Consider the following 26,075-nt stretch of genomic DNA (forward strand, 5'->3'; position numbering starts at 1 on the left):
TTTTAATATTCTTATATCAAAAGGATTAAAGTTCATTAAGAGAAAAACAATTCTTCTTCTTCAATCTATTGGCGCATTTATTTCTACACGCCAATAAGGAAGGGAAAATTATAAGACACCATGGTGTCTTCAAAACGCTAATTTTTGATATTTTTAACAACCCTAAGCTAAATAATGATATTATTCAAAATGGTCATTGAATTGAAAAGTGACATCATAAATCGGTTTGGCCGGGCATTTCACATAATGGAAACAGTCATTGAACACGGTCTTCATCAGATCAACCTTTCTGGCAATGTTGCCAAAGGCATCAGATGCACAATCAAGGCTATTCTCAAGGGCAAAGCTCGCCTTGTCCTCTTAGCCGATGATTGTGAAAACAAAGACTACAAGAACCTCGTTGCCGGTCTCTGCAAGAAGCACAATGTTAAGCTCCAGGCTGTCGAGAAGAAGGAACTTCTCGGTAGGGCTCTCGGTCTCACCCATTTCAAGGCGGATGGTTCAGTTCGTCGTCAAATGAATTGCGGTGCATGTGCGATCATCAGATACGGCTCTGTTGATACTCAGGAATTAGACGAATTCCGTAAGGCATTCGATCCTGCTGTGGAAGAGCAAGCTTAAAGATGACCATATTGTTTTAACGCATTCACGTGCTCGAGAACCCTTGAGTACTTATTTTTTTTTACTTTTTTTACTTATATATTTCATATTATTTCATCTGAGCTTTTGATTTCAAATATACTAATACCTAGCTTACATAAGTTACCGAGAGAATATATTTATATTCCCTTCGTAATTTTTGTTAGCTAATTTTGATAATAATTTGAAAATATATTTTTAGAGTGTATAATTATTCGAATATTAATTATCATGGTTATGTTTTGCATATATTTATGAGTGTTATTGTTTTAATTTTGAATTTTTTTGAAATCAAATTAAAAATATTTCTTAAAACAATAAATAACAAACATTTAGTATGAGGGATGCGAAATAATTCTAATAAAGACAAAAAATATATCAATAATAGTATGAAATTAGTAAAAAATCATGGAATCATTTCTATTTGAATTAAATCAACTTATTACTAGGAAATTCAACCTAAAAAGTATAACATATACATTCGATATCTTACTAATATACAAAAACAAATCTTATTAGTATAATATTACTTAATATTATTAAGTCCTGGATCAACATTGATCTGAACAAGATACTTCAAAGATATTGGAACTATTGTTGACATTTCTGGATTCTCATATTTTGACTCTGATTTGATTGAAATAAAACCATTGTCAGGAAGTCCATGACCTGCTGGGAATTTAACATGTTCAAACTGAGGAAATATTTTTTGCGGATAACTGCTTCTGATTTTCTTTTCATTTCTAAATTTTTCCATTAATAATCTAAATCCTTTTTTCTCTTTTATTTCGGCAACATCTTGCTTATCTTCGTTTTCTTTAGGCAAAATTTTTGCTTTTGATGCGCCAATTCTAGAGAAAATATTATATTTTTTGCATGAATCAAATGATATATTTTTGGAAAATATGTAATTCAAAAATCTATGCGGACTAACAACACATACATTTCCATTAGAATCTTTTGATAGTATTATGAGTCTGTTTGCGTATATTAATGATTGTGATTCTAGAAAACTAAAGAAAAATCTATTATCTGGCGTTTGGATACTTTGTATGAAGCATCTTGGCCCTTTAACTTTATATGATATGATAGAATTTTCGTCAGCGTCTAAATATCCAATTACACAAGAAGTACCTTTCCACTTTGAGCATTGATCAATATATTTAATCAATTCACCAAGCGAATCTCCTTCTTTTCCATCTCTTCTCCGTTGAAAATGCGTTAGTTCTGGTTTGGGCAAAATATCAGATTTTTTCATCAATAAAAATGAATCAAATGATTGAAGTACAGATATAAATAACACAGAATGTGAATGCTTCTTTGTAATTTTCAGAATATACAGAATAATCCTTTATTTAATTCTTCATTATGTGCCCAATATTGCAAAATTGGACATTTTTTGATTATATGACAATAAACTTTAGTGATTGGCTGATAAGAGTTTTTTCATAGAAATATCTTTCACTAAAAGTTTGATAGAAATATAATAATACAAATAGATTTAATGTTTATACATTACAACATAATTTTAAATCAACATTTACATTTCATCATCAACACGATCTTTGATAACGCTGCCAATTGCCAAAGATGAAGGTCTTTCCTCACGTTTTTGCTCCTCTTCCTGCTCCTCTTCGCCTTTTGCATTATTATCCTTCTCATCTTGATTAATTTCTTTTTCTTGGGAATCTTCTCCTGTTTTTTCGTTATTTTCTTGAGATTGATCGTTATTTTCGCCAGATGCCTGTTCTTCTTTATGTTCCTCCTCTTCTTCTTGGACTTGAATAAGAGATTCAGCTTCATTTTGCTTTTCAGAATTTCCTAAAGAATTAAATCTCTTTGAAGCTTCTTTAGCGAATTTATTAGCTGCCTCAACATTCTGGGCATCGAATGCTGTATGTGCAGCTTCTAAATAGAACTCAGCAGTTTCAAGATTTTCATCATCCAAACAACCATCGACCATTGTCTTTTCTGCTGTAATGTAAAGATCGCATGCAGTATCTTCATGATTATAACGAGCAATTTTTGCAGCAAGATAGTCTCGTCTGAATTTTAATGAAGATTTATCAATATCAAGGGATTTAGCTTCAGAAAGGGCTGCTTCTGCAGCTGATACATTCTTCTTTCCTGATTCCTTGAGCTCAAAATGAGATTCTGCAAGTCCAACGAGCAATTCTGCTTTTGATTCGTTTGTAACTTCTGTATTTTTGGCAATTTGGCGACCATTTTGAAAATGACGGATTGCACTCTTTGGTCTTTCTGTATTTTGATAATAATTTCCGATAGCAACATGACTATTAACAACTTGTTGTGAAGATTCACCATAAACCATTGTTCTGAGGCATTTTTGCTTAACAAGTAAGTTAAAAAGTTCATCTCCTTCGACGTCATCAGTAATAAGTCCATCAATTTCCATTAGTTTTTCTTTTGGATCGCGAAGATCATCATCTTCTTCAGGATGATCTCTAAAATAGCGAACAGAGTATTTCTCATACGTTTCGCTTTGTGGTGTAATAGTCGAACAAATTTTTGGTGGCTTTGATAATCTAAATGTTGAATCGTCGAGTTTTGATTGAGTAAGTGTAGTTCTTTTTGTGGTATTTTTCATATCATTGTTAGGTGATGAACTTCCTGTACTTCTCATTGTTTGACTACGACCTTGTGTGGCTGTAGGAGGGGCAGTAGACATCCGTTATTTTGATAATTCAAAAAAAAAAATAATAATAATTACCAAATTGAAACAAATATTTCACATATCATGCCTCTTTAATTTCAAAATTTCAAAATAAAATATCAGAATACCGAATTTTTTAAGCGATATTTAAAGAAAATTCAACTACAAAGACAAGCATTACTCCTCATTTCGGCAAGTATTTAATAGCGTAGCTTCTTATTTCTCAAAATCATAGTAGATATTCAAATGTTAATTGCATTTCCTTTATAACGAACAACATAGCTATCTTCTCGAAATATTTGCATGCAACAGTAGATTCTATCATACTGATTCAGAATTTTATGCCATAAAACGTAAGGGTAATTTGACAATCTATACATTCCAACAAAAAATAAGATTTATTCAATTAAAATACAATGTATAATATGCTCTGATGGTTTGCGACTTTATAAGAGCATATTCAATTAATTACGACTAATATTATATTTTGGATTCAGTGTACCAATCTTTCCATTAACCCACCAAGAGTTCTTTCCCTTACAAAGTGTCTTTAGATCTTTTTCTTTGTAAATTGTCTTATTTATATCCAAAATGAAATCTTTATCATACAAAAATCTAAGTCTTGGATCTTGTGGCGCTAAATCATGAATATCCAATTTAGATTTATAAAGATCCTTAGCCCATGGCATCTGTTTCTTACAGTAATGGGACCAAAATATGTAACTATAGTTTGTAAATGGATAGCTGTTGAATTCCTGGTGAGAGAATGACTCATACTTATTCTTATATAGCTCCAGAGTATGGAAACAACTCGAGCAATGCGTTCCTAGGTATTGTTTGGTCACAAAATGACGAGTACTTCGCGAAGTTGATAATAGATATGAAGGAAGCTTATCGCTGTACTTGAATACTGCTGTGAATCCCCATGTGGTCTTAACCATACTATTGTAATTGTGATTGTAGAAGCGATACTTTGTATTATAATAATCTTCAACGGGAGGGTTTTGAATCATGAACTCTATACCCGATATTGTTGGTATTTCATCAATGTCTCCTGCAATTATGATATCCCCCTCTTTTGGATTCAAAGTTTTTACAAAATCTAACATACTGTTTCGCTGAATTTCTTCTCTTGCCCAATTGCTCATATTTGCTGAAAGATTAAGCTCAAATAAGTGTATCTTGTCGCCTAATGCTTGTATCTCTTTGTCGAATGGATAAAAAGAAACGTTATTCTTTCTTGATGAAAAAGTTAACGAAGCAGACACGACAACGAAATGATCTACATATGGTTGTAATCTCCATATTCGATTGTACAACATATGACTTTCGCTGTTATAAAGAACGCAATCAAATATTTTTGAACGCTTTCCAATTTGGAATTTCAACTGGACAGCAGGGTTAAAATGGAACCTGATGAAGGACTTCAAGTACACAGCGACAATAATGAAGTTAACAGCGTTTAAAATCTTTGACTTTGCATAATTCATGAAATTTATGTTCATAGAATTTTGAATCAACTCATAGAAACTTTGTCTCAAAATATGCGATCATTTTCCGGAATACTTTATTATAATGATAGAGATTTATATATGTATTTGCTTCAAAATAGGCGCTAAGAATATAAAATTAAGTAGATATTGACTTAAAAAAAGTACTCCATCAATTTGCTTCACAAGGGATGAATGATTCTCCTCCAAAAGCAGTCATAGTATATTGCATTTACTGCATTGTCTTCATCCTTATATGGTTGTTGCCATATTTAACTGAATGCATCGGTATAACTGTTGCAGATCATCTACTTGTTCTTCCAAGCAACCAGAAATTCTTTGGAAGCTTTCCTAAAAAACACGTGGTCGGATCAAAGCATTTATTCTCAAAATGTCCGCTAAATCCTGACGATTTACTCATAGATTTCACAAAAATTCCGAATTTTGCATCACACAACTCTCCACCAAGGGATATAATTACGAATGAACAAACAGTTCGTTATTCTTCAATAACTAATGCCACTTTTCATCACTTACGGAACTTATACGTCGGAAGCAATTTATTAACTTCGAATGGCACCCATATTTTCAGAATTGGAAACGATGGATCAAGTTCTTACTGGTACCGCGATCAGCCTGGAATTGTCATTGCTAACTACACTCATGTTTGCGCTATTGGAAACGTTTTTTCTTTTTATGGCCATTTCTTTGTTGACGTTGTTGCACCATTGATGTTCATCCCAGAAGAGTACAGAAACAAATCAATCATCATTATCAACAAATTGAAACCATACAAAATTGAAATTTTGACTCATTTAGGTTTTGAACGCAAAAGACTTGTAAATCTTCAACGGAATAACTGGATATACGCAGAGAATATATATACATTGACACCGCACCCAATATTTCGATATCCAGGAATTACATACAAAAATATTGGAGAAACTTTGAAGAAAGCATACGGCGTTGATAAATATAAGCTATGCTTGTATGTCGTCTCCAACAGAGCACCTTCTGAGATCAGAAAAATCAAAGATTTCTATTATTTGGTCACATGTATTAGAAAACAATTTCCAAATTATAGATGGGACATAATTCCTGATAAATTTAAGTCTTTCAAAGAGGTTGCACTCGTTTACGCCCAGATAAAGTTGATTTTCACCATAACAGGATCAAATCTCGTTAGAATCTTGTTCATGAACCCAGGATCTGTTGTGGTTTCGGCACAGCTGAACTTCAATGACTATAATATGCAGGCAATGGCCCTGAGCAACGGTGTAAAGTACATTGCTTATTTCGATCCAAGGTATGACCACACACATCATGGTTACTTGGAGTTGGACCATAAAGACGTGATGAGAGTAATAAAGATCGGATTATATGCTGCTGTAAATGGCACAATTCCGAAGAATTCAACTGAATATCCTTATGTTAAGATGTGAATATTAGTTATATTTTGTTATTTAATAAAGATGTATCTTATGATTAACTTGTTGAACGTTCTTGAGAGATTCATATCTTAATAATCATTAAATCAGCTAATCTGACATGTTATTGAGCGTTCTTGAGAGACCTATATCTTGGTAAACGTGTGTATCCAATAAATCAGCTAATAGCGTAAGTTGTTTATAATTTAAGCCTTGCTTTTTTCTTTCTTTTATGAAATTGATCAAGTCAGGATTTTGCAAGTCGAAGAACCGCAATATATATACCACATATTTACATTAAACATACGGGTTTCGAGCATTATATTAATAAATCTGATAATGAATGTTTAAATCATTATTTTATTCAATTATGAGAAAGGTCTCAAAAATTTCATAGAGTTATATCAATTCTGGTATCCTCCAATACCATCAATTCAATTTTTTTTGGGTCCCATTTTTTAATGAATTTGTAATGCCCAAAACAATTTGAAGTGATTGGTATTCCAATTAAGGGTTTCGTTTTGCTAAAATTGTCACTTTTATAGGGTAAAAAAGGGGGTTGGCGTCCTAAGGCGTCCTAGTGTAAATTTCTCAAAATTGTGATATTTACATCACATTTTTGAGAGGTTTATGGGCGTCCTAAGGGAAAATTGAATAGCTAGGGCGTCCCGAATTTTCATTCTAAGATTTAAATATATTATATACTTAAGTATAATACAAGCAATATAAAAATTAAATTTTTATTATGTTAACTTATAAGAAATTTTTTTGAATTATCGTTGATTTATTGTAATCTTTCCAGGCTATACTTTTGAAATCAACTTTACCTGTCATACGCATTAATGTAGTAGATGTCCAGGTGTAGCTATTATATCCCAGCAATATTGGTATTTTATCATTGTAAGATATCAAAATGAAGCGTTTTTTCAGATATAATTTTTCGTAAATTTTTCAAAAATAAGATGGTAAAAAAGCCTCGACTTGCTCGAAAAATAACAATTTTTTACTTGTAAAAATAACCCTTTTACAGCATGGGCAGCTATTCAATCACTATTTCTTTTTCTAAAAGTATATTTTTCAAAAAAAATTAAGATCAAATTCGACAATTTCTTGATGAAAGCAAAAATATTACACATACTTCTCGATGCATGGGATAAAATATGCAATTATTCAATCAATTCGCATGATTTGAAAAAAAAATCTAAATTTGATAAAAATGTAGAAAATTTTTATTTTTAACTTGAGATTCGATTTTTTTGATCCAATTTGTGAATTTTTTTTGATCGGAATTTCAATTAATTTGTTGATCAAAAATGACCCCACAATGTTTGATCATAAGTGAAGTCATCTTCATGGGTATTTAGAAATTCCAAGAGAAATTGCTTATTTCTCGCAGATGTAATATCTGAGAAAATCGAATTTAAATATTCATAGAAACCCAAATCATTCTCCGGTTCGAATAATTCATCTGTTGCTTTTTCTGTTTTTTCTATGAATTTTAATAATTTGATTAATAAATCTTCATCAGGAAGAATTATTGCTGCATTTGTGATAAAATTCCATATTGAGGTAATATGAGGTCAGGTAAGTGGGGCTTCCAGGCGCGTTGCGCCCTCTAGCCCCGAAGATGTTTAGTATAAATGAAGTTTTTATTCGGAAAATTGTTAGTCTTCTGGTGTGAATTCGGAGGACTCTTCTTGGATAGAGTCTTGTATTTCCTCCTCCATTGCTTCTGGGAAGAAGCCTTCTTCTGGGTCGAAAACATTATATAATGTGTCACTTTTCACAAATTATATATGTTTTCATGTTTTGTCACTTTTCTGTCACTTTTCAGGAAAAAACATTTTTATTATTATATATAAATGAATTTTACAAAACCACCGTTACCCTTCTTTGGAAATAAGAGTAGATGTAAAGATATTCTATTGAGAGAACTTAAGAAACTACCGAATGGTCTAACATTTGTAGATTTGTTCGGTGGAAGTTTCTATATATCCCATTTATGTCATACCGTATTTCCTGACTCAAAGATTATATGCAATGACTTCGACAACTATATGAACCGTCTCAAACATATTCCAGACACAAACAATATATTGAAAGAGTTAAAAGAAAAGATACCTATAGGTAAGATGGAACGTATACCATTAGATAAGAAAAATATTGTGAGAGAGGTTTTGAAAAAAGCAGAATATATAGACTGGGATAGTATATCTGCTAGACTATTATATAGTGGTTCTATAAGAGTTCATGACATTGAAACACTTATGTCAAAAGTTTTATATCTTAACTATACAAATGTTTTCAAAGAGAACATAGAAAAATATATTGAGGGTATAGAGTTTGTGAGATGTCATTGGACAGAGTTGTATGAAAAATATAAAGACAAGGAAAATATTTTCTTTATAGTGGACCCGCCGTTCTATAACACATGGGATTTTCAATACCAAGTAGACTGGACTTTGAGAGACTCTTTAGAAACTTTAGACGTTATACATAACCATCCATGCTTTTACTTTACATCCGATAAAAGTGGTTTGGAAACCGTTATGAGATGGTTAGAAGATATAAACGACTATGAGTTTAGATATGACAAGATAGAATATGAGAGAGGTCCTATAAACCGGAGAAAGTGTCACAATAAAGAAATTTTATTAATAAGTAAATGTGGTTTGAAATCGGATTGTTAGTTTTAGGTTTTTTCCATTGTGTCATTTATTTATTTGACGTGGCAGAAAAGTACAGAGAATATGAAGATGAACCAATGCCTGCAAATGTTCAGTATATGTACTCGTAAGAGATATTTTTATCTAATATTAAATGGACGCACAGAACTTAGCGAATGCACAGCAACCTGGACAACCAAACCCAGAGAATATTCCAAATGAAGTTAGAATACAAACTGCAATGGCAAACTATGGTCAAGTGCCAACAGATGTACAAATGCAAACTGCCATGTCAAATGACGCTGCGTTAGGTTTGCCACCATGGTATGCAAATATGAGATGGAAAGAGTTTTATACAAACCCTGAAGTGGGATATAAACAACTTTATGCAGATGACGCGAACACAGGAGTTGACCCAGAATATGTTTTCTACCAGAGGAGAAACAGAATGTATGAGCTCCAGTTAAAGAATGCTATGGAACTCAACAGGAAACGTAAGAGACTAGGCGGACATTAGATTTTTACATATAGTAAAATGGGTTTCTTCAGTAGTATTGGAAACTTCTTTCGAAATGTTGGAAGAGGTATATGGAATGGAATAAAATCTGTCGGAAGAGGAGTATGGAACGGTGTCAAAAATATTGGTAAAAGAGTAGGTCAGTTTGTTGGTATTATACATAAAGACCCTGAACCAGAAGAACAAGCTCCTGTTATACAACAGCCTGAACCTGCACCACAGTCTAGTTGGCAACCAAATCCAACACCTCAACCGTATTAAAAAATTATATTTTTACCGTTCGATAGTAGTTGTATATGAAACTAAGTTCTAAGTAAAACGCATGGTATAATGGAATTATTCTTTTTCTTCCATCTGTAGTAAACCATACTTGAAAGTCTGAAATACTTCCACTTGGTGGTTCGTATAACTTTGTAGGTTTTTCGTAAAAGTCATTTGCCAAGCATAAGAAAGAGTTTTGGGCGCCAGAAAATGAAGCATGAACAATAATAGCATCTTGGTCGAAAATATTTTCATATGTTCCATTAGGGTTTTCGACTTCATAATAGTCCGGGTGTACTGGATATGCTGCAGGCTGATTTAACATCCTCATAAATCTATACCATGCCAAGTTGTTATATTTTGTAGAAATATAAACGTTTTCTCCAAGGTCTTCTATTTTATTGATTTTAACAGTTGCATTTTTCCTGTCATAAATAATATCGAGATGGTATTCTCCTTCGTCAATGTTATACTGGTTTGCATATTCAATATAGATATCGTTTATTTTTTCTTGAAAAGCTTGAAGAGTTGTTTCTAAGTTTATAAGCAAACTAACTTGTAAAAGTTTTCCCTGTTCAAATTTCTCATACATACGTTTTTCTTTGTTATAGTATCGAACTTCAAAACCGACCGTAAATGGGAAACCATGTATGGCTTCTGAAATGAACTTCATTCTACGAAAGCCAATAGCTTTTGTGACAGATGGGTCTCTTAACCATCTTAATGGGTAGTCAAAACGATAGCCTTCATGCTTTACGGTATCTGTCTCAAACTTTTGACCGACATTAGTAAAAAGTTCATCTAATGGTTTAGTTGTAGCAACTCTAGAATTTTCTTTTTCTATTGGAAGCATATTTTATCTATAATAAAAATGTCAAATGAAACAGCGTCTATGAGAGAAATACAACACAACCGACAACTCATTATGCAAGCTCTAAATAAGAACACAACAAACTTTTCAAACTATTCTAAGATATCTGAGTCATTGAAAGAAGGAAACTTAAAACTGACATTAAACCCAATGACAGATGAGTTTCTGTTTCAAGACAATAAGAACCATACTGTCTGTATAAATCCAACAAAAGGAACTTTAAACGAGAAACCTATAAATGAACTTCTTTTGAAAGCAGATGTTGACAACAAAGCTGACAAAGAATATGTAGACGATGCAATAGCAAAAGAAGAAGAAAGAGCTAACAATGCTTATGCAACAAAAGAACATACTCATCCTGAACTAGCAGACAAAACATATGTTGACAATAAAATGTCAAGTGAAGTGACAAGAGCTGAAAACGAATATTCTAAAAAGAGTCATATACATTATATTAACCAAATACCAAGTCTTAAGGAAACATTAGAGACAAAAGCAGATAAGACTCATACACATTCTATATCTGATATTACAAACTTACAAGAAACCTTAAACAGGAAAAGTGACGTTGGACATACACATACCATTGCAAATATTACAAACTTACAAGAAACCTTAAACAGGAAAAGTGCCGTTGGACATACACATTCTATATCTGATATTACAAACTTACAAGAAACCTTAAACAGGAAAAGTGACGTTGGACATACACATACCATTGCAAATATTACAAACTTACAAGAAACCTTAAACAGGAAAAGTGACGTTGGACATACACATACATCTTCTGAAATAACAGACTTACAAGAAACCTTAAACAGGAAAAGTGACGTTGGACATACACATACCATTGCAAATATTACAAACTTACAAGAAACCTTAAACAGGAAAAGTGACGTTGGACATACACATACATCTTCTGAAATAACAGACTTAAACGTTAGCCTTGAAAATAAAGCAGATAAAACATATGTCAATGAAATATACCAAAGTTTGATAGGAACAAAAAATATTGAAACTATTGTTGGTGACTTTTCTGTCAATGAAGAAAATAAATATTTTAGATGGCAGTTGGTACAGTCCTTAGAAATGGTACACGTGTAAACTCATTCCGAAAAATAACAATGAAATGTATGTAAGCTATAAAAAGAATGATGGTACACAAGTTAAAGTTCCATTAGACAACAACTGCTACTTAAACTTATATGGAGACGAACAAAAGAAATATTTAAGAGTTTATGAAATGGCAGATATGACATTGCCTGACCCAGCTCCAGCACCACATTATTATGACTATGGAGATGACGACAGAACACCACATGTAGATGAACAAAAGCTAACATTATATTTAGATATATTATAGATATAAAGATATAATGCAATAGAAAAAACGAGAATAGTATATTATTATACAGATGACAGAAATAAATATTATAGTCAAGATTTACCTACCCTGAAAACATAAGATTATATTATAAAAATATTCTGACACAAACCAGAAGAAACCTGAAATAGTTGCACTATATTTTAAGTTCAAAAGAGACAATCCTATAATATCTCATATGTTTGATTTAATGAACCCAGTAGGTTCTATTTATACATCTATGGAAGCAAGAGGTCCTCAAGTAATGTTTGGTGTTGGTGCATGGGAACAAATAGTCGACAGGTTTTTGTATTGTGCAAACTCTTCAAAGGAAACAGGTGGAAGTAAAACGATTTCAGGTGAAAATTTACCTGCACACAGTCATTACATAGATTTAAGTACATCTCAAGCAGGTTGGCATAAGCATAGATATTGGGATTGGTCAGGAATGACAAAAGGTAAAGGATATGATGTTAAAGACGACGTTAAGTTTGCTATAAAATTGTTACTGGGATGACACGCAGGGAGAAGGAAACCATACACATTTCGTTTCAGGATATATACACAAACAACGGACAAAGTAAAAGAATACATGCCACCTTACATGACAGTTTACGCATGGTATAGAATTGCTTAGTCGTCATTTTCAACTTCTTTAGCATATTCGTCAGGATTGTCTTATATTTGTTAGGAACTGTCTTTGAAAGTATACCACCTTGAACTTTGACAAGTTTGAAACGAGGTCTGGCAATAGTAGTTTTATCTTCTGCTTGCAGTGTGTACATTTTGCCATGTTTGCCTAAAACTTCATAATATTCTCTTGTATACTTTCTTCTATTTTTACGAACACGAATGTGAGTACCTGTCGAGTTCCCATTGTTGTCATAGTCAATAGTATTTTCATATGGGTCGCGTTTAGGTATTTCTATTTTTACTTTGTCACCTTTCTGAAGTTTGAAGCCCGGCATTCTTTCTTGTTTGTCTCTTTTGACTAAATTATTAAATATATAGTCTTTCTCTAAGTCAGGTTGTTTTTCATTTCTTCGGGGGAGTGGTTTCCCAACCTTTTTGTTTACGGCTATTGTAAATATTTAAAACTTGTCTCATCTTTGCCATGGAGAAGTGTCTATATTTGTCGTCATATGACATTTCATTTGCTTCACCACCTTGTGGTTGGTTTAAGTCTCTTAACATTTTTATACAACCGTCAATGACACCAAGAGCAGAATGGTTTGGTCGACAATGAAATATTGGTTTACATTTTTTGAACGCAGATAGTTTTTTACATCATCTGATTTGAAAGAACTTTCACAGTCAGATGTCAGTTTTGTTGGATGGTATTTGTCAACGAATATTGTCAAAGCAGTTTTTACATCTAAAATATTTTGGACCATAATGGTATGGCTTCACAGTATCTTGTGTTTTGACCAACAAATATTAACCAGTATGGAGGTCCATCTGTTCTAACTCTCGGAATGTTTTCCAAGATATCCATAAACCAAGCATTTGGTGTTGAACTAAAGATTTTTATCATGAGTGCTTTTTTGTTGCCTTAGAAACATAGGGGTCCTTGTTTGGATTCGTCATTTTTTAACCCATAAGAAATGGGTTTATTTGCGCATTAGCAGGAGTTGCATCCAGATTTTTGCCCGCAGTGGGAACAATAGCCAGAGGTGTATTTGGAGTTGGAAGGAAGATTTTGAGTACATTAGGTATACTTAAAGAGAAAGCACAACCTATTATACAAACTGTACAGAAAGGTTGGGATGTAGCACGAGATGCAACAAATCTTATTCCAAATCCTGAAACAAGAGGAAAAGTTCAAGGATGGATGGACAATGTAGGAAGACAAGCAGGAAACTATTATAACAAAGCAAATGACTACTATAACCAAGCAGGACACTATATGGACCAAGGTGAAAGATTCTTTAACAGAGGATATAACATGCACAACAGTGGGAAAACAATAACCAACCGCAACCGCCTCAAACGGGGAATGTAAAGTTTTTTATTGAGATGAAATGAACAATGCAGCATTGAGACAAATAAGTTCAAGATGGATTTGTCGGCTTCCAGCAGTTACACCACGTGTTTGTCAAGTTCTTCCTATACCTCAGGAAGTTTTAGACCGACTTAAAAAACCTAAACAACCAGTTGAAAACAAACCAAACTAAAATTTTTTACTGAGATGAAATGACCGAAGAAGTTGAAACGGTAGATTTGACACCACAAACAAAAAGTTCAGAACCATTGTCAAAACCTGTCAAAGAACTTACAGATGAAGAGAAAAATTCAATAATAGAAAGTGCCAGGTCTGGAAATACAAACCCTAACTACAAAGTCACTTTTCATAAAAATGGAACGGCTAGTATCTCAAAAAAGAAACAGACTCTCACAAATAAAATATTGAAGTCTGAAGGAGCTTTCGAGACAACAGATGGAAAAGTTTACTTCACTGACCAACAGTTCATTATAGAACATCTCATTGACTTAGAGTCGAAATATTCTAAACTTTACAACAAACACAAAAAGTTGAAAGGAAAACAAAAACAAATGGCATATGATATTTATGAAGATGTTGACGACACAACTGTTCCTGCAAGTGAAGTAAAGTCAGAGGAACCGAAAAGTGACGAAAAACCGATAGAAGAAGAAAAACCAAAAACTGAAGATAAACAAAACCAAAGTTTAGTTTCCAAACTAAACCAAGTCAACCTTCATTAGCTGGTATGGGTTGGCGTCAAAGACTTATGGCAGCAGGCAGTTATGTTAAGTAAAGAAAAAAATATTTTTTTTTCTTTTTATAAAAATGCCCCCATATAGAATGGATAGAAAGTCTGCTAGAAGAAAAGCAGAGTTACAAAGATATGGTTGGAGAGTTTCGAAGAATTTTAAATATAGGAAGGGAAGACCCATAAAAGTCTATGACAAACTGGCTGGTCTTCGCTACGAAATGGATTTGGAAACAGCACGTGCCAATTATCCAAACAGACTAGAGAGGTTAGAAGAAGAACGTCTTATGGACATGCCTTTCGATGTTAGTGAACCTCAAGTTGAAGGACACGACGGCTTTGCCAGATTCTACTGGAAACATGACGAACAATTGCATCCTTTGAGAAGGAAAAAGGTAGTGCAGAGGATGGTCATGCTCCCATGGAAAGAACAAAATATGCATATGAAAAGTATCGTGAAGTTAGAAGTCAAATTACATCTGGTCGAACCTTTACAGTAAACTTTGACGAAGGAAAGAACAAAGAAGGCTTCATGGGAGTACTTGCTGCCATACAAGACGGAAATAAGAAAGGACACAATCTCAGATTGACCATAACAGATTTGGATGGTCACATTTACTATGCACATGGCAATGAACAAACAGCCGCAAAACTTCTTGACGCTTTCAAGACTACAAAGAGAGAACAAATGGTTGACTCCGACTCAGACATTTTGAATGCAATTGAAGGAATTGCAAGTGTCAAGTTCGAATGGTACCAACCTAACCCTCAAGCAGTCAGACAACATGCTGGATACTTCCCCTTCATAAATAAGTCTGACATTGACTTGACAAGGTATGGAATTTACAATTCAATTGAAACAATTGTCAACGAACCTTGCATTCTTACATGTCTCAGGAACTCTGGTCTTGTTACAGATGAGAAGATGAAGTATCTTGAGTCATGTGTGAAGACAAGGTACATTCTCAGAGGTCAATTGGCAAAAATTGCACCGTTGGCAAATGTCAATATCCGAGTCAACATACCTACAGCTAAAGGTTCTTCACATGACGACTATGTTGTTGAGTTCAATTTACCATGGTTGAAGATTGTAATTGTCCACAACCACTTCATGTTGAACGAAAGTCTTACAAACCCATTGTTCGGAAAAGGCAAGTGCAACATTGTCAGAGCTGTAAACATTCTTTTCAAGAAAGGTTTGTTGGAACCAATTCCAGATGACAAGCTGACAGAAACTTTTGTACCAAAAGACGAAACAAACTTTTCATTGTTAGCAAGACCAAAAGTTGTTCCAGACAAAGTTCTAGTACAAAAGAAGTACACAGTTCCACAAGGAGTTGGTATGTTCGGATACCAACCTGAACCAGAAGAACTTCCAATGAGGTTGCAAGAACTTCAAGATGCTATAAACAAACTTCCATTGAGACATCCAATTGACGTCAAATTGTATTGGAGAGCATCTGAGTTAAGTCAGAAGGTTTTATATGAAACAGGTTGCTTCGACGATGTTTATGAGATAACAGGAGAAGTTTCTCAGAAGATAAGAGACTCACTTGAATTTCCACAAACTGGACCAATTGGTTGCGACAAGTTCGACTCAGATGAAAAGATATACTATGTCGACCTTAACGCTGCGTACATGAGGTTTGTCCAATATATTCCGACTGGAATTCCAAACGAAGATGGTGAGTTCCCGGGAAGGAACTATACAGTTGGAAAAGTCATACAACAACTGTATGATATTAGGAAAGCTTCAAACCCAAACTTGCAATGACACTCAAATTGCTTATGAATTCGACATGGGGATATTCCATTAAGAAACCTCAAGAGATGAAGAGTAAACATTATGAGAAGGTCGACAACTTTGTTGAAAGGTTTTCTCCTTTTGTTTTGAAGTACGAATTCACTCAAGGTCAAAGTGGCTTAGTAACCACATTAAAACCTATTGTCGAACATTGGTCTTACCCTCAGTTCGCAAAGGCAGTCCTTGACAACTACAACAAATTCTTCTCCGAAGTCAAATCGAAAGTCAAGGTTTACTATGAGAACATTGACGCACTCATGACGAACGAAGAAGGCTATAACAAACTCATTGAAATGGGCATGGTCGGTGAAAAGATGGGTCGATTCAAATTGGACAAAATTTTCACCGAAGTTCATGTCCTCTCCAAGCGTAAGTACTGGGGTGTTAAAGAAGATGGTGAAATAGTTAAACATTGCATGAAATAAAAATTTTTTATTCGAATTTGAATTAAAATGTGGGAATTCTTGGGAAAGGGTTCTCTCTGTTTGGAAGTAGTATCCAAGGACGCTTGGCAAAGAACTTTATAATGGCTTCCTTCTTTGCTTGCTTTATGTCGTCGAAAGGAGTGTTTTCTGGTATTTGAATTGGAATTCCGGTCGAAGTCTCGAGATTCAAGGCAGCCCTTCCCGTTATCCAACCGTTAACAAGCTTGCCTTTTACATTCTGCCTGAGGAAGTCTTTAACAAGCTCGTTAATTTCAATTAGGTAAATTGCCTCGTCGGTAGGTTCGACCTCGACCATTGCTACTGTCAGAAAAAGTACTGCTACTGTCAGTAAAAGTACTGCTACTGTCAGTAAAAGTACTGCTACTGTCAGTAAAAGTACTGCTACTGTCAGTAAAAGTACTGCTACTGTCAGTAAAAAGGAAAATTTGAGAGGGTTTTCGACGATAAAGTACTTCTACTGTCAGAAAAAGTACTGCTACTGTCAGTAAAAGTACTGCTACTGTCAGTAAAAGTACTGCTACTGTCAGAAAAAGTACTGCTACTGTCAGTAAAAGTACTGCTACTGTCAGTAGCAGTACTGCTAGTAGCAGAGATTTTTATCGTTGTGGTCCGACGGTTAAGCCACAAACGAATGTCCCACGTCCCACCAACCCAGTCCATTCCCAAACCAGAGGAACCTAAAGAACCACAACAGTCTCCTCAGCAACCTCAGTTCCAGCAAGTACCTCCGAATTACTACCAATTTCCACCTCAAGGTTACTACCCACCACAAGGCTTCCCGAACTACCCTCCTCAGCCTATGCCTTACTTCCCCAACCCTTGGATGTTCCAGCAAGCTCCACCCCCACAATTCCAATCTCAATCCAAATCGAAGAGAGACCAAGAGTTCGAAGAAGGTCTGAACCGCTTACGCAAAGATTATGCCATAGCCCCAATTGAGAGAAAGTTGTTCCCGGACCAAAAATATAATTTAGGTGAAGAGGTTAGATCTAACCTCATTTCTAACCTCATTTCTAACCTCTTGAATTTTCATGAATTTCCTTAAGATAGAAAAAATAAAGTTAGTTTTATTTTTATTTATTTTTTTATTTTGTATAAAAGATATGATTTCAGGGATTTTTTTGACGAAGTGTAAATCTTCACTTCGTCAAAAATAACAGTTATATAATGAAAAAGTGAAAGTTATTCTTCATTTTTTTGTATTTGACGAGAATGTCGGGTAGATGGTTAGATCTAACACGTTTTCTAACCACTTTTCTAACATGGTCTAAAACTCTCGAAAATCATGAATTTTTGACATTTCCTTATGAAAGAAAAATAACGCTAATTTTTTTCTAAGAAAATTTTTTATTTTGTATAAAAGATATGATTTCAACAATAGGTTCTACAACAATTCAAACAACAGCACCAAACTCGTTAGTCATGAATCCAACATCTATGTTAGTAGAAATGAAAAGCTTCATTCCTTCTTCATATACTTTTGAAACAGAAATCCAGAAGATAAAGCAAGAACTTTTAACAAGTAATTTAGACTGTAGTGCGAAAGATGAAACAAATGAAGAATATCTTTATGAAATGCAGGACATTATTGACCATTTGCCTAAACTACCTGAAATCCAACAACAAAAACTCACTATTCCTGAATTCGACGAAATTGAAGTGAAACCAACTGACTCAGTAGAAATTAAGAAATTCATACGTAAAGTAAATTATGAATTCCTTGGTTTTCATTGCAACCATAAAGTTATGGACAAAGATTGCGACATGGTTTATAAAAATATTTCTGACATATATAAATCTGAAGAATTTAAGACCTACGACAACTTTGTTTCGTTAGTTGCTGAATGTGTTTGGGAAATAAGAGATAAAGATAGAAGAGGCAAAGTATGGAACAAACAAATAAGACCCGCTATGTTTGAGATGAAGAGAGCAATTGACGCTTTAGTTGTTTTAGCTGGTTTTATTTCAATGTATAACGCAAAAATGAACCCGCAATGTTCAAAATGTAAGGCAGCAATTAGGAAATATAACTACTCCGTCAAAGAGATAGAAAGAATGAGAAACGACTATGCAGACTTAAAGAAAGAAGCAGAAAAGCCAGCAGAAGATAAAATGGACATGTTAGCATTTCTGAACAAAAACTATCCAACTGCTGACGATTTCCTATTATCTGACGTCAAGAAGAAGTATAAAGAAACCTTCGGCATAGTTAAAACATTCGATGTACTAAAAGAAGAAATAGAAGCTACAAAACTGTTTAAAGTCATGAACCATCGCAACATATACCATGTAAAACGCTTGTAAATAGTTATGTTAGAAAAGAGGTTAGAAAACGTGTTAGATCTAACATGTTAACATAAACATTATTTTTCTATCTTAAGGAAATTCACGAGAATTCATGAGTTTTGTGTGTTTTAGACCATGTTAGAAAAGAGGTTAGAAAACGTGTTAGATCTAACATGTTAACATAAACATTATTTTTTCTATCTTAAGGAAATTCACGAGAATTCATGAGTTTTGTGTGTTTTAGACCATGTTAGAAAAGTGGTTAGAAAACGTGTTAGATCTAACATGTTAACATAAACATTATTTTTATTGAATTCAGCACAAAAATCATGAATTTCATTAGTTAGAAAAATAAAGTTAGTTTTTTATAAAATATTTTTTTATTTTGTATGTAAAGACAGATATGTTAAACATTGAGTTTGAAACAGTTAGAAAGATAGACAATGACACCAAAGTGGTTAGAATAGGTGATTTAAACGTAAGATACTCAAAGAAATACAACAAATATTCTTTGTCAGACATTATAACACCATCTGGAAAGAAAGCAAAGGACTGGGTTAGAATTGCTTCTACTCAGAAAATTTTGACAAGAAATCCTGAGCTTATGATATCAGTAGCATTTCATGGAACAAGAGCATATCTTATAGACAAAAGTCTTATACCAATAGTTTTGTTATGGTTAGACCCAGTTGTTGGATATAACTTCATAACTTATGGTTCATTCGATACGGAACGTTGCAGTGAAGGCTTACTTTACATCGTTCAGAAACCGAAGGACTTCAATACAAAGAGATATAAGATAGGAAGAACATATAATATAACTCAAAGATATGACAGTACAGTCAATAGAGTCAAGGTTGTGTTCGTTAATGATATGAGAGCTGCTGAAACAGAACTGCTTGAAGTTTTTGAGAAAATGTATGGTGCTCCCATGAAAGGTAAAGAAACGTTTGAAGTAGATGAGATAGATAAAGCTATAAAATTATTTGACGAAGTTGCTGAAAAATACATGTAAAGCGTTTATTTTTGGTCTTTTGTGAAAGTCAGAAAATAAAGTTAGTTTTATTTTTATTTATTTTTTTATTTTGTATGTAAAGACAGATATGTCAACAACAGAGAACACAACAACAGTTATAGTCCATGAAGCTATAAATGAAGAATATGAGTGGGTTCAGTTTAACAAACAACTCCATCTCATTCGTTCGGTCAAAGACGATATGTACCAAATGCAAAGTATTTTGACAGCATGTTTTGCTCCAGATACTAAGAAACCACAAGACTGGTTTAGGAACCAAAGCACACAAGAACTTTTGAGCGAAGCACAGCGAGACATACTTTTTTCTGAAAACAGTGAAGAACAGCGAGTAAGTAAAAAACCGCAGTCGCCAAAACTCTATGAAAACAGTGAAGAACAGCGAGTAGGTAAAAAACCCCAGTCGCCAAAACTCTATGAAAATCGTGAAAAATTGCCAAACGGTTTGAGAGGATATTATGTACATAGACTTCTTGTAAATGCTGTTGCAATGTGGGCTTCGCCTCGTTATGCTTGGTATATTTACAGACTTCTTGACGAAATTCATAGACAAGAACGTGAAGAGATGGAAAACAAGCTTGAAGCAAAAGACAAAAGCATTCAGAAAAGAATACCACGTTCGGTACCAAAAGGTAAGGAAAAGAACTATAAGTATATGATTTATACTGAAGAGATGGAAAATGAAGAAGATAAAGATATGGTTATGTTGCATTTAGTCAGAAGAAACAACAAAAGCTTTTACGACCTTGCTAAGATTTACAAATCTGACAGAAATTGGTTCTATCGCGAAAACTTACCGATTTCAATGACTCCAAATGAAGATGTGAAACAAATAGTTCAAGATACGTTACCTCAAACACACTATGATATTAAAGGTTGTACAATTCTTACCTTCAAAGAAGATTTGCCATTGTTAAAGGAAAAAATAACAGAGTATTTTGACAACTTCAAACAAGTAGAGTAAATTGCACTCTTTATTTTTCAAGCTTGACTTTTTACAATTTGAACTTTGTTTGCGTAGATATGAATTCTGAAAGAAGTATGAGGGTCTTGTATGACTTTGTACTTCTCCCATAGTTCATGTCTGTCAAACTTACCTGCCATGGACTCTTTCATAAGTTCCATGAAATCGTCTTCGGACAATCCGGGGAAAAGTATTATGTCAGTAAGTATTCTCTTTACATCCTTACTTAAACTCTTTGCTGTCTGTACACAAATGACAACTGAGATGTTAAAGTGTCTGAGCTTCTTAAGAATTCGACACATATCTTGTTCTCTATTCTTTAACAAAGGATGAGAGGCGAAATCATCTAAGATAAGAAGACATCTGTGAGGGTACGTTTTCCAATCGTAAGATTGCAATTTCTTCGAAATGTATTCTATCTCTTTCTGTTTGTTTCTGAAGTGTTTCTTCTCTAATATTCTCTGCATTTCCTCATTTGGGTCTTTAAACTTCGAATTGACATACTCATTTATAGCATTATACTTCAAAACTCTTCTTTGGTACTTCTTTATCCAATCTAACAACTCAGTATCCTTTATACATACTAACTTTGACTTCTTTATAATATCTTTGAACGAATTGACGGTTTGGTCAAATTGACCAGAAGTACTACAAATAACAACTAACTCATAGAATGGGTTCTTCTCATCTAGTTCTTGTTGTTGTGCAGCCATTTTAAGATAAGTGAAAGTCTTACCCGACCCAGGTGGTGCAATTAGACCTGTTATACCATTCTGAGCAAATAAGAACTTGTCATGTATAGGCTTTATCTGAGCATTTTCTAACTTCCTCTTGTTCTTGTTTAAAACATTCTCAAATTTCTTGTCAATGTCAGCAAACTTTTTTTCTAACATATTTTTAGAAAAATTAAAATTTTTATCTTTTAGAAAATGTCTAGCGATTTCGCTATCTATATTCGAGACAAGCTTTTCGACAGCAAAACATCTGTCGACCATAAAATCTTACATAGTGTAAACAAGAAAGGTGAATTTGTTCTAAAGTTCTGTTTCTGGGAATATGACAAGAACCATAAAACATTAAGCAGAGCAGTCTTAAAATTTGTCAATGACAGACTTGTTGACAGAGATGACGCCGATTGGAAAGATGAAGTCCAACAAAAGTTCTTAGAATGCAAAGAAGACACATGCGCTGTTCTTGAAGATGAAATAGAAAACAGAATAAATGAGCTATTAAAGGACAAAGAACTTTTACATAAATATGGTTGCGCCAAATTTGACATAACTCCACCAGAAAAGAAGAAGAGAGAAAAGAAAGAAAAGAAAGTAGAAGAAGAGAAGAAAGAACCTGAACCAGTTCCAGAGAAAAAGAAATTTGACATGTAAAAATAAAATTTTATTTTTAGAACATTTCCGGGTCAATGTCAATGTTCTCTTCCTCTTTAGGAGTAAACACTGGCTTAGACTCTAAAATCTTTTTACCCAATTTACCTTGAACTTCAACTATCTTAGACTCATAATATTCATAGTCGTCTGCTTTCTTTGGTTCATAAGGTATAACAAGTTTGTATGCTTTACCTTCTTCGAGTTTTGAGAACTTTCTGTCAAAATTTTCTTTGACTGTTAACAAACCTTCTATGTCTAAGTCTTCAAAAGTTGCACCACTTTTTCTAACAACAGCAAACTTAACTGGTGCAATGTTCCAAATTTTGTCAAATGTAGACTTTTCAAAATCGTAGAAGTAAACATTCAAATATGCGAATGGAGCTAACTTATCTTTGACTTCTGTCATGTACTTATTTACTGAGATGAATTTTGCCATCTTTTCTATCGGATAAAAAAATATTTTTTTTTAAATTTACTCAGAAAAATTTTTCTTTGTATATACACCATTCTGAACATCTAAAAGACTTTTGACATTTGCCAAGAATGTACGTTTAGACGCTGCCATATAACCATATTCTTGACAATATTGTTTATACGAATCGTACAATGACCTTTCATCTAATGACACAAAGTCAGTTTCATCTATGAACAGTTCATATACACTCTTGTTTGCTTCTAACAATGTTTGTCTCTCTTCGGTATGTGGAATTTGTCTTGGATTGAACTTAGAAATATCTAATGTCATGAAATATGAGAACAAGTGGTTGTAAAAAGTCAGATGTCAAAGTTTCTGCTAAGTCGTCAAAATATTCTGTATCTTGCATATGAGAATCTGACGTTCTGACAACTACATATCTTCTGTCAGAACTTTCTAACTTCATCGGAACAGCATTGTTTGAAACCATAATGAAGTTTGCAACATTTTCACAAACTCTTTGGTCTTTATACTTTCTTTCAACAACTCCAACTTTGTCTGTTATAAGACTCTTCAAAGCATCTGAGTTCAAAATTTTTGTTGTATCTATACTTTGAAGTTCATTGCAAACTATAAGTTTCATATTCTCTATTGAGGAGTTAAATTTACCGCAGATGTTTTCTAAGTTTGTCATATTCGGATTCGAATAGCCCTCTAACAGTTTGCACAAAATATCTGTAAAGAAAGTATTCTTACCAGTTCCTTGTTTTCCAATTATAATGAGAGCAGTTTCATTTTAGCACTTGGATGTTGTAAGATGTTTGCAAACCAACATAAGATATACTCATAAACCTTTTCGTTTCCATTGCATATAATTTCTTTGACATGGTCTAACCAAGCTTCTATAATATTTTCTTTCCATTCTACTTGTTCATATTTATATCCAGTGAAGATAGAATAGAAGTTTGGAGAAGGTGTATAAACTTTATACCACGAACTGAAAAATCTTCAAGTTTTGACAATAAGATATCCCAAGCATCTAACATCTTCATGCCAACTTGTACGACTTTTATTTTCTTAAGTTTCTGTCTACATTCTTGTTCTGAAACTATTGTCGCTTTAGGTTTGTTAAAGACTACATCCCATTCTTTCATAACATAACATTCTGGGGCAGAGTCGACATAAATGACTAAACGTTTCAAATTCTCGACTGCTTTGTTATAGTCTCGAAATGGACACATATTTCTGAATGCTTGGAAGTCATAAAAATCTGAAACATCTATTCTGTACATTTTTATAAAAATAAAAAAAAATTATTTTTTTTATTCTTGACTTTGTTGTTCCATTTGTTGCATTTGTTGTTCTTGAGCTATTTGTTGTTGAAGTTGTTCTTGTAATACAATACTTTCACCAGTTGCATCTTCCAATTCGAACTTTCTGCCGTCATTGACAAATACATAGGACATAAAAGTTTTACAGGAACAAAGTTTGCGTCAACTAATGTCAACGTTATACTTGCCAAAGTGTTTGAGTTCACTAAGGTTGAAAATTCTGCATTCGAATGAACAATAGGCAAACCAGCAGAGAAAGTATTGTTTATACGCATAAGTATCTTTTGGTCATAATAGTTTCTGTCGACATTCGAATAACACTTTGAACCTAAGTTTGAAACAATATATAAGATTGGTGTGCTTAATGTCAATGGAATAGACATTCCTTGTATGACACCTTTTCCTGTTATAGGAAACTGTTGGTAGTAAAAACCAGAAATAAGTTTTGTATTATAGCTCATATCGTTTATAGTAAACTCAGTCGGACATCCAAACATAATGAAACCTGCTCTAGTTGCAGCACATGTTACACCCGTACTTAAAGTATTAAATAAGTCAACAAAACCTGTTGGTGGTATATCTGAGTAAGTATCTTCAAAGGAGTATTTTTACCATTCACAACAATAAAGTCTTCTGGTGTCAAAAGAGCAAAACAGGCTTTAGTCGTCATTGTGTTTAAGGTTAGTTTACAATATCGTCCTTGAGGACTTTGTAAGTTTGTTGTTATAGAATTATATGACTCAGGGTTTTTAGTCGTAATAGTATAAACCATTATGTCTTCTGCCATTTATATATATTTAAAAGTTTTTCTGAAAGTGGAGAAGAACTTCATCTAAACTTTCACATGGCGTTTCTTGAAGTTCTCTGTCTAAGAAGTTCAAATATTTTGTAAAGACATAGAACTTTCCTTTGTCTACACGAACAAACAAAACAGGGTCTTTCATATCGTTCAAAAGTGTGTAAAGTCCTTTACATGAAATAAAGTCTATATTATTTTTCTTCAAACATCTTTCAAGAAGTTTTGACATTTTTACTTAGCAAATAAACTTTAATGAAATGTTGTGGTCGTCAAATATTTTTATAAGTCTGGGAAACTATATTTTAAGTTCAACGTTTCACCTCCTTTCATAACGTATATCTTGTCAATGACATTATATGAAACACCACAGCAACTAATGTCGGGTTCTATTTCTTTGATGTTTATATCGTCTGCCTCTGTCAAAAGTTTCAATAGTTCTTTCAAAACTTCATGAGGTGCAATGACATATGAGTTCACTTTTACAGGGTTGTGTTCGACCAAGTTTAACATTATACTTAAAGCTTGACAAATCTTCTCCTGAGTTTGAAGTTTGTCTTTCAGTTGTTGGTAGTCATTTCGAATATCTGCAACAGAACTTAAGTCTCTGCTAACTTCAGGATATGTTGGTTGTTCTTTTACAGGAACAATTGTTATACCATCTTCGTCTTCGTATGGTTTCCCCACTTCAACATCTCTGTCTTTGACATTGACAACAACACTTTGACTGTTTGTTTGAGTTGGTGAATTTAACTTCACATCTGCCACCGCCATTAAACCTTTTGAAACACTTACGCTTCTATTTTTCGGAAATGACATTTTACTTAGAATAAAAAGATGGACGTATTCGGATATCTTATTGAATTGAAGCAGAACAAAGTTTATACTCACAAACAATACAAATACATTGACAGAATAGTTCTTTACACAAACAATGGAAAATGTTATAGAATAGCAGTCTTTGCTGAACCTAAATAT

The 26,075-nt window shown here is 33.5% G+C and overlaps 15 protein-coding genes and 6 pseudogenes across 21 annotated transcripts, besides 2 other annotated features; 12 read left to right on the top strand and 9 right to left on the bottom strand.

Annotated features, from left to right (window-relative positions):
* Nucleotides 1–202: 202 nt before the first annotated feature.
* TVAGG3_0082880 (Chain M Ribosomal Protein L7ae) lies at nucleotides 203–722 on the top strand (the record flags this gene model as incomplete). Its single annotated transcript, XM_001311177.1, has 1 exon — nucleotides 247–621. One exon carries the CDS (start codon nucleotides 247–249, stop codon nucleotides 619–621), a length of 375 nt encoding a protein of 124 aa, XP_001311178.1.
* Nucleotides 723–1,983: 1,261 nt separating this feature from the next.
* TVAGG3_0082890 (TPR-like family) lies at nucleotides 1,984–3,331 on the bottom strand (the record flags this gene model as incomplete). Its single annotated transcript, XM_001311178.1, has 1 exon — nucleotides 2,180–3,328. The coding sequence occupies one exon, from the start codon at nucleotides 3,326–3,328 to the stop codon at nucleotides 2,180–2,182; it is 1,149 nt and encodes a 382-aa protein (XP_001311179.1).
* A 446-nt stretch (nucleotides 3,332–3,777) lies between these two features.
* On the bottom strand, nucleotides 3,778–4,803 carry TVAGG3_0082900 (beta-1,4-mannosyl-glycoprotein beta-1,4-n-acetylglucosaminyl-transferase family; the record flags this gene model as incomplete). Its single annotated transcript, XM_001311179.1, has 1 exon — nucleotides 3,778–4,803. The coding sequence occupies one exon, from the start codon at nucleotides 4,801–4,803 to the stop codon at nucleotides 3,778–3,780; it is 1,026 nt and encodes a 341-aa protein (XP_001311180.1).
* Nucleotides 4,804–4,994: 191 nt separating this feature from the next.
* TVAGG3_0082910 (glycosyltransferase family) lies at nucleotides 4,995–6,249 on the top strand (the record flags this gene model as incomplete). Its single annotated transcript, XM_001311180.2, has 1 exon — nucleotides 4,995–6,245. One exon carries the CDS (start codon nucleotides 4,995–4,997, stop codon nucleotides 6,243–6,245), a length of 1,251 nt encoding a protein of 416 aa, XP_001311181.1.
* Nucleotides 6,250–6,775: 526 nt separating this feature from the next.
* Nucleotides 6,776–7,807: a mobile genetic element.
* A 1,243-nt stretch (nucleotides 7,808–9,050) lies between these two features.
* Nucleotides 9,051–9,413, top strand: TVAGG3_0082930 (uncharacterized protein; the record flags this gene model as incomplete). The annotated part of the gene is made up of 1 exon (XM_001311181.1): nucleotides 9,051–9,413. One exon carries the CDS (start codon nucleotides 9,051–9,053, stop codon nucleotides 9,411–9,413), a length of 363 nt encoding a protein of 120 aa, XP_001311182.1.
* Nucleotides 9,414–9,431: 18 nt separating this feature from the next.
* Nucleotides 9,432–9,674, top strand: TVAGG3_0082940 (serine threonine-protein phosphatase family; the record flags this gene model as incomplete). Its single annotated transcript, XM_001311182.1, has 1 exon — nucleotides 9,432–9,674. The coding sequence occupies one exon, from the start codon at nucleotides 9,432–9,434 to the stop codon at nucleotides 9,672–9,674; it is 243 nt and encodes an 80-aa protein (XP_001311183.1).
* A 4-nt stretch (nucleotides 9,675–9,678) lies between these two features.
* On the bottom strand, nucleotides 9,679–10,527 carry TVAGG3_0082950 (uncharacterized protein; the record flags this gene model as incomplete). Its single annotated transcript, XM_001311183.1, has 1 exon — nucleotides 9,679–10,527. The coding sequence occupies one exon, from the start codon at nucleotides 10,525–10,527 to the stop codon at nucleotides 9,679–9,681; it is 849 nt and encodes a 282-aa protein (XP_001311184.1).
* Nucleotides 10,528–11,022: 495 nt separating this feature from the next.
* Nucleotides 11,023–26,075: part of a mobile genetic element that runs on past the window's edge.
* TVAGG3_0082970 lies at nucleotides 14,102–14,685 on the top strand (annotated as a pseudogene). The gene has a single exon. A coding segment is annotated over exon 1 (584 nt).
* TVAGG3_0082980 lies at nucleotides 14,733–16,631 on the top strand (annotated as a pseudogene). The gene has a single exon. A coding segment is annotated over exon 1 (1,899 nt).
* TVAGG3_0082990 (DNA/RNA polymerases family) lies at nucleotides 16,702–16,869 on the top strand (the record flags this gene model as incomplete). The annotated part of the gene is made up of 1 exon (XM_051222116.1): nucleotides 16,702–16,869. One exon carries the CDS (start codon nucleotides 16,702–16,704, stop codon nucleotides 16,867–16,869), a length of 168 nt encoding a protein of 55 aa, XP_051107102.1.
* TVAGG3_0083000 (uncharacterized protein) lies at nucleotides 17,522–17,935 on the top strand (the record flags this gene model as incomplete). Its single annotated transcript, XM_051222117.1, has 1 exon — nucleotides 17,522–17,935. The coding sequence occupies one exon, from the start codon at nucleotides 17,522–17,524 to the stop codon at nucleotides 17,933–17,935; it is 414 nt and encodes a 137-aa protein (XP_051107103.1).
* On the top strand, nucleotides 18,466–19,194 carry TVAGG3_0083010 (organellar and viral DNA polymerase type B; the record flags this gene model as incomplete). The annotated part of the gene is made up of 1 exon (XM_051222118.1): nucleotides 18,466–19,194. The coding sequence occupies one exon, from the start codon at nucleotides 18,466–18,468 to the stop codon at nucleotides 19,192–19,194; it is 729 nt and encodes a 242-aa protein (XP_051107104.1).
* TVAGG3_0083020 (organellar and viral DNA polymerase type B) lies at nucleotides 19,781–20,191 on the top strand (the record flags this gene model as incomplete). The annotated part of the gene is made up of 1 exon (XM_051222119.1): nucleotides 19,781–20,191. The coding sequence occupies one exon, from the start codon at nucleotides 19,781–19,783 to the stop codon at nucleotides 20,189–20,191; it is 411 nt and encodes a 136-aa protein (XP_051107105.1).
* Nucleotides 20,280–21,132, top strand: TVAGG3_0083030 (KilA, N-terminal/APSES-type HTH, DNA-binding family; the record flags this gene model as incomplete). Its single annotated transcript, XM_051222120.1, has 1 exon — nucleotides 20,280–21,132. A coding segment is annotated over one exon (853 nt), but the record flags the coding sequence as incomplete, so codon positions are not given.
* On the bottom strand, nucleotides 21,191–22,066 carry TVAGG3_0083040 (protein of unknown function, DUF4106 family; the record flags this gene model as incomplete). The annotated part of the gene is made up of 1 exon (XM_051222121.1): nucleotides 21,191–22,066. One exon carries the CDS (start codon nucleotides 22,064–22,066, stop codon nucleotides 21,191–21,193), a length of 876 nt encoding a protein of 291 aa, XP_051107107.1.
* On the top strand, nucleotides 22,103–22,555 carry TVAGG3_0083050 (uncharacterized protein; the record flags this gene model as incomplete). The annotated part of the gene is made up of 1 exon (XM_051222122.1): nucleotides 22,103–22,555. The coding sequence occupies one exon, from the start codon at nucleotides 22,103–22,105 to the stop codon at nucleotides 22,553–22,555; it is 453 nt and encodes a 150-aa protein (XP_051107108.1).
* TVAGG3_0083060 (protein of unknown function, DUF4108 family) lies at nucleotides 22,572–22,991 on the bottom strand (the record flags this gene model as incomplete). The annotated part of the gene is made up of 1 exon (XM_051222123.1): nucleotides 22,572–22,991. The coding sequence occupies one exon, from the start codon at nucleotides 22,989–22,991 to the stop codon at nucleotides 22,572–22,574; it is 420 nt and encodes a 139-aa protein (XP_051107109.1).
* On the bottom strand, nucleotides 23,028–23,613 carry TVAGG3_0083070 (annotated as a pseudogene). Its single transcript has one exon. A coding segment is annotated over exon 1 (586 nt).
* Nucleotides 23,789–24,262, bottom strand: TVAGG3_0083080 (annotated as a pseudogene). Its single transcript has one exon. A coding segment is annotated over exon 1 (474 nt).
* TVAGG3_0083090 lies at nucleotides 24,293–25,088 on the bottom strand (annotated as a pseudogene). The gene has a single exon. A coding segment is annotated over exon 1 (796 nt).
* On the bottom strand, nucleotides 25,336–25,871 carry TVAGG3_0083100 (annotated as a pseudogene). The gene has a single exon. A coding segment is annotated over exon 1 (536 nt).

This window comes from Trichomonas vaginalis, chromosome IV (assembly GCF_026262505.1).
Source record: "Trichomonas vaginalis G3 chromosome IV, whole genome shotgun sequence".
NCBI classification, from domain to species: domain Eukaryota; phylum Parabasalia; order Trichomonadida; family Trichomonadidae; genus Trichomonas; species Trichomonas vaginalis.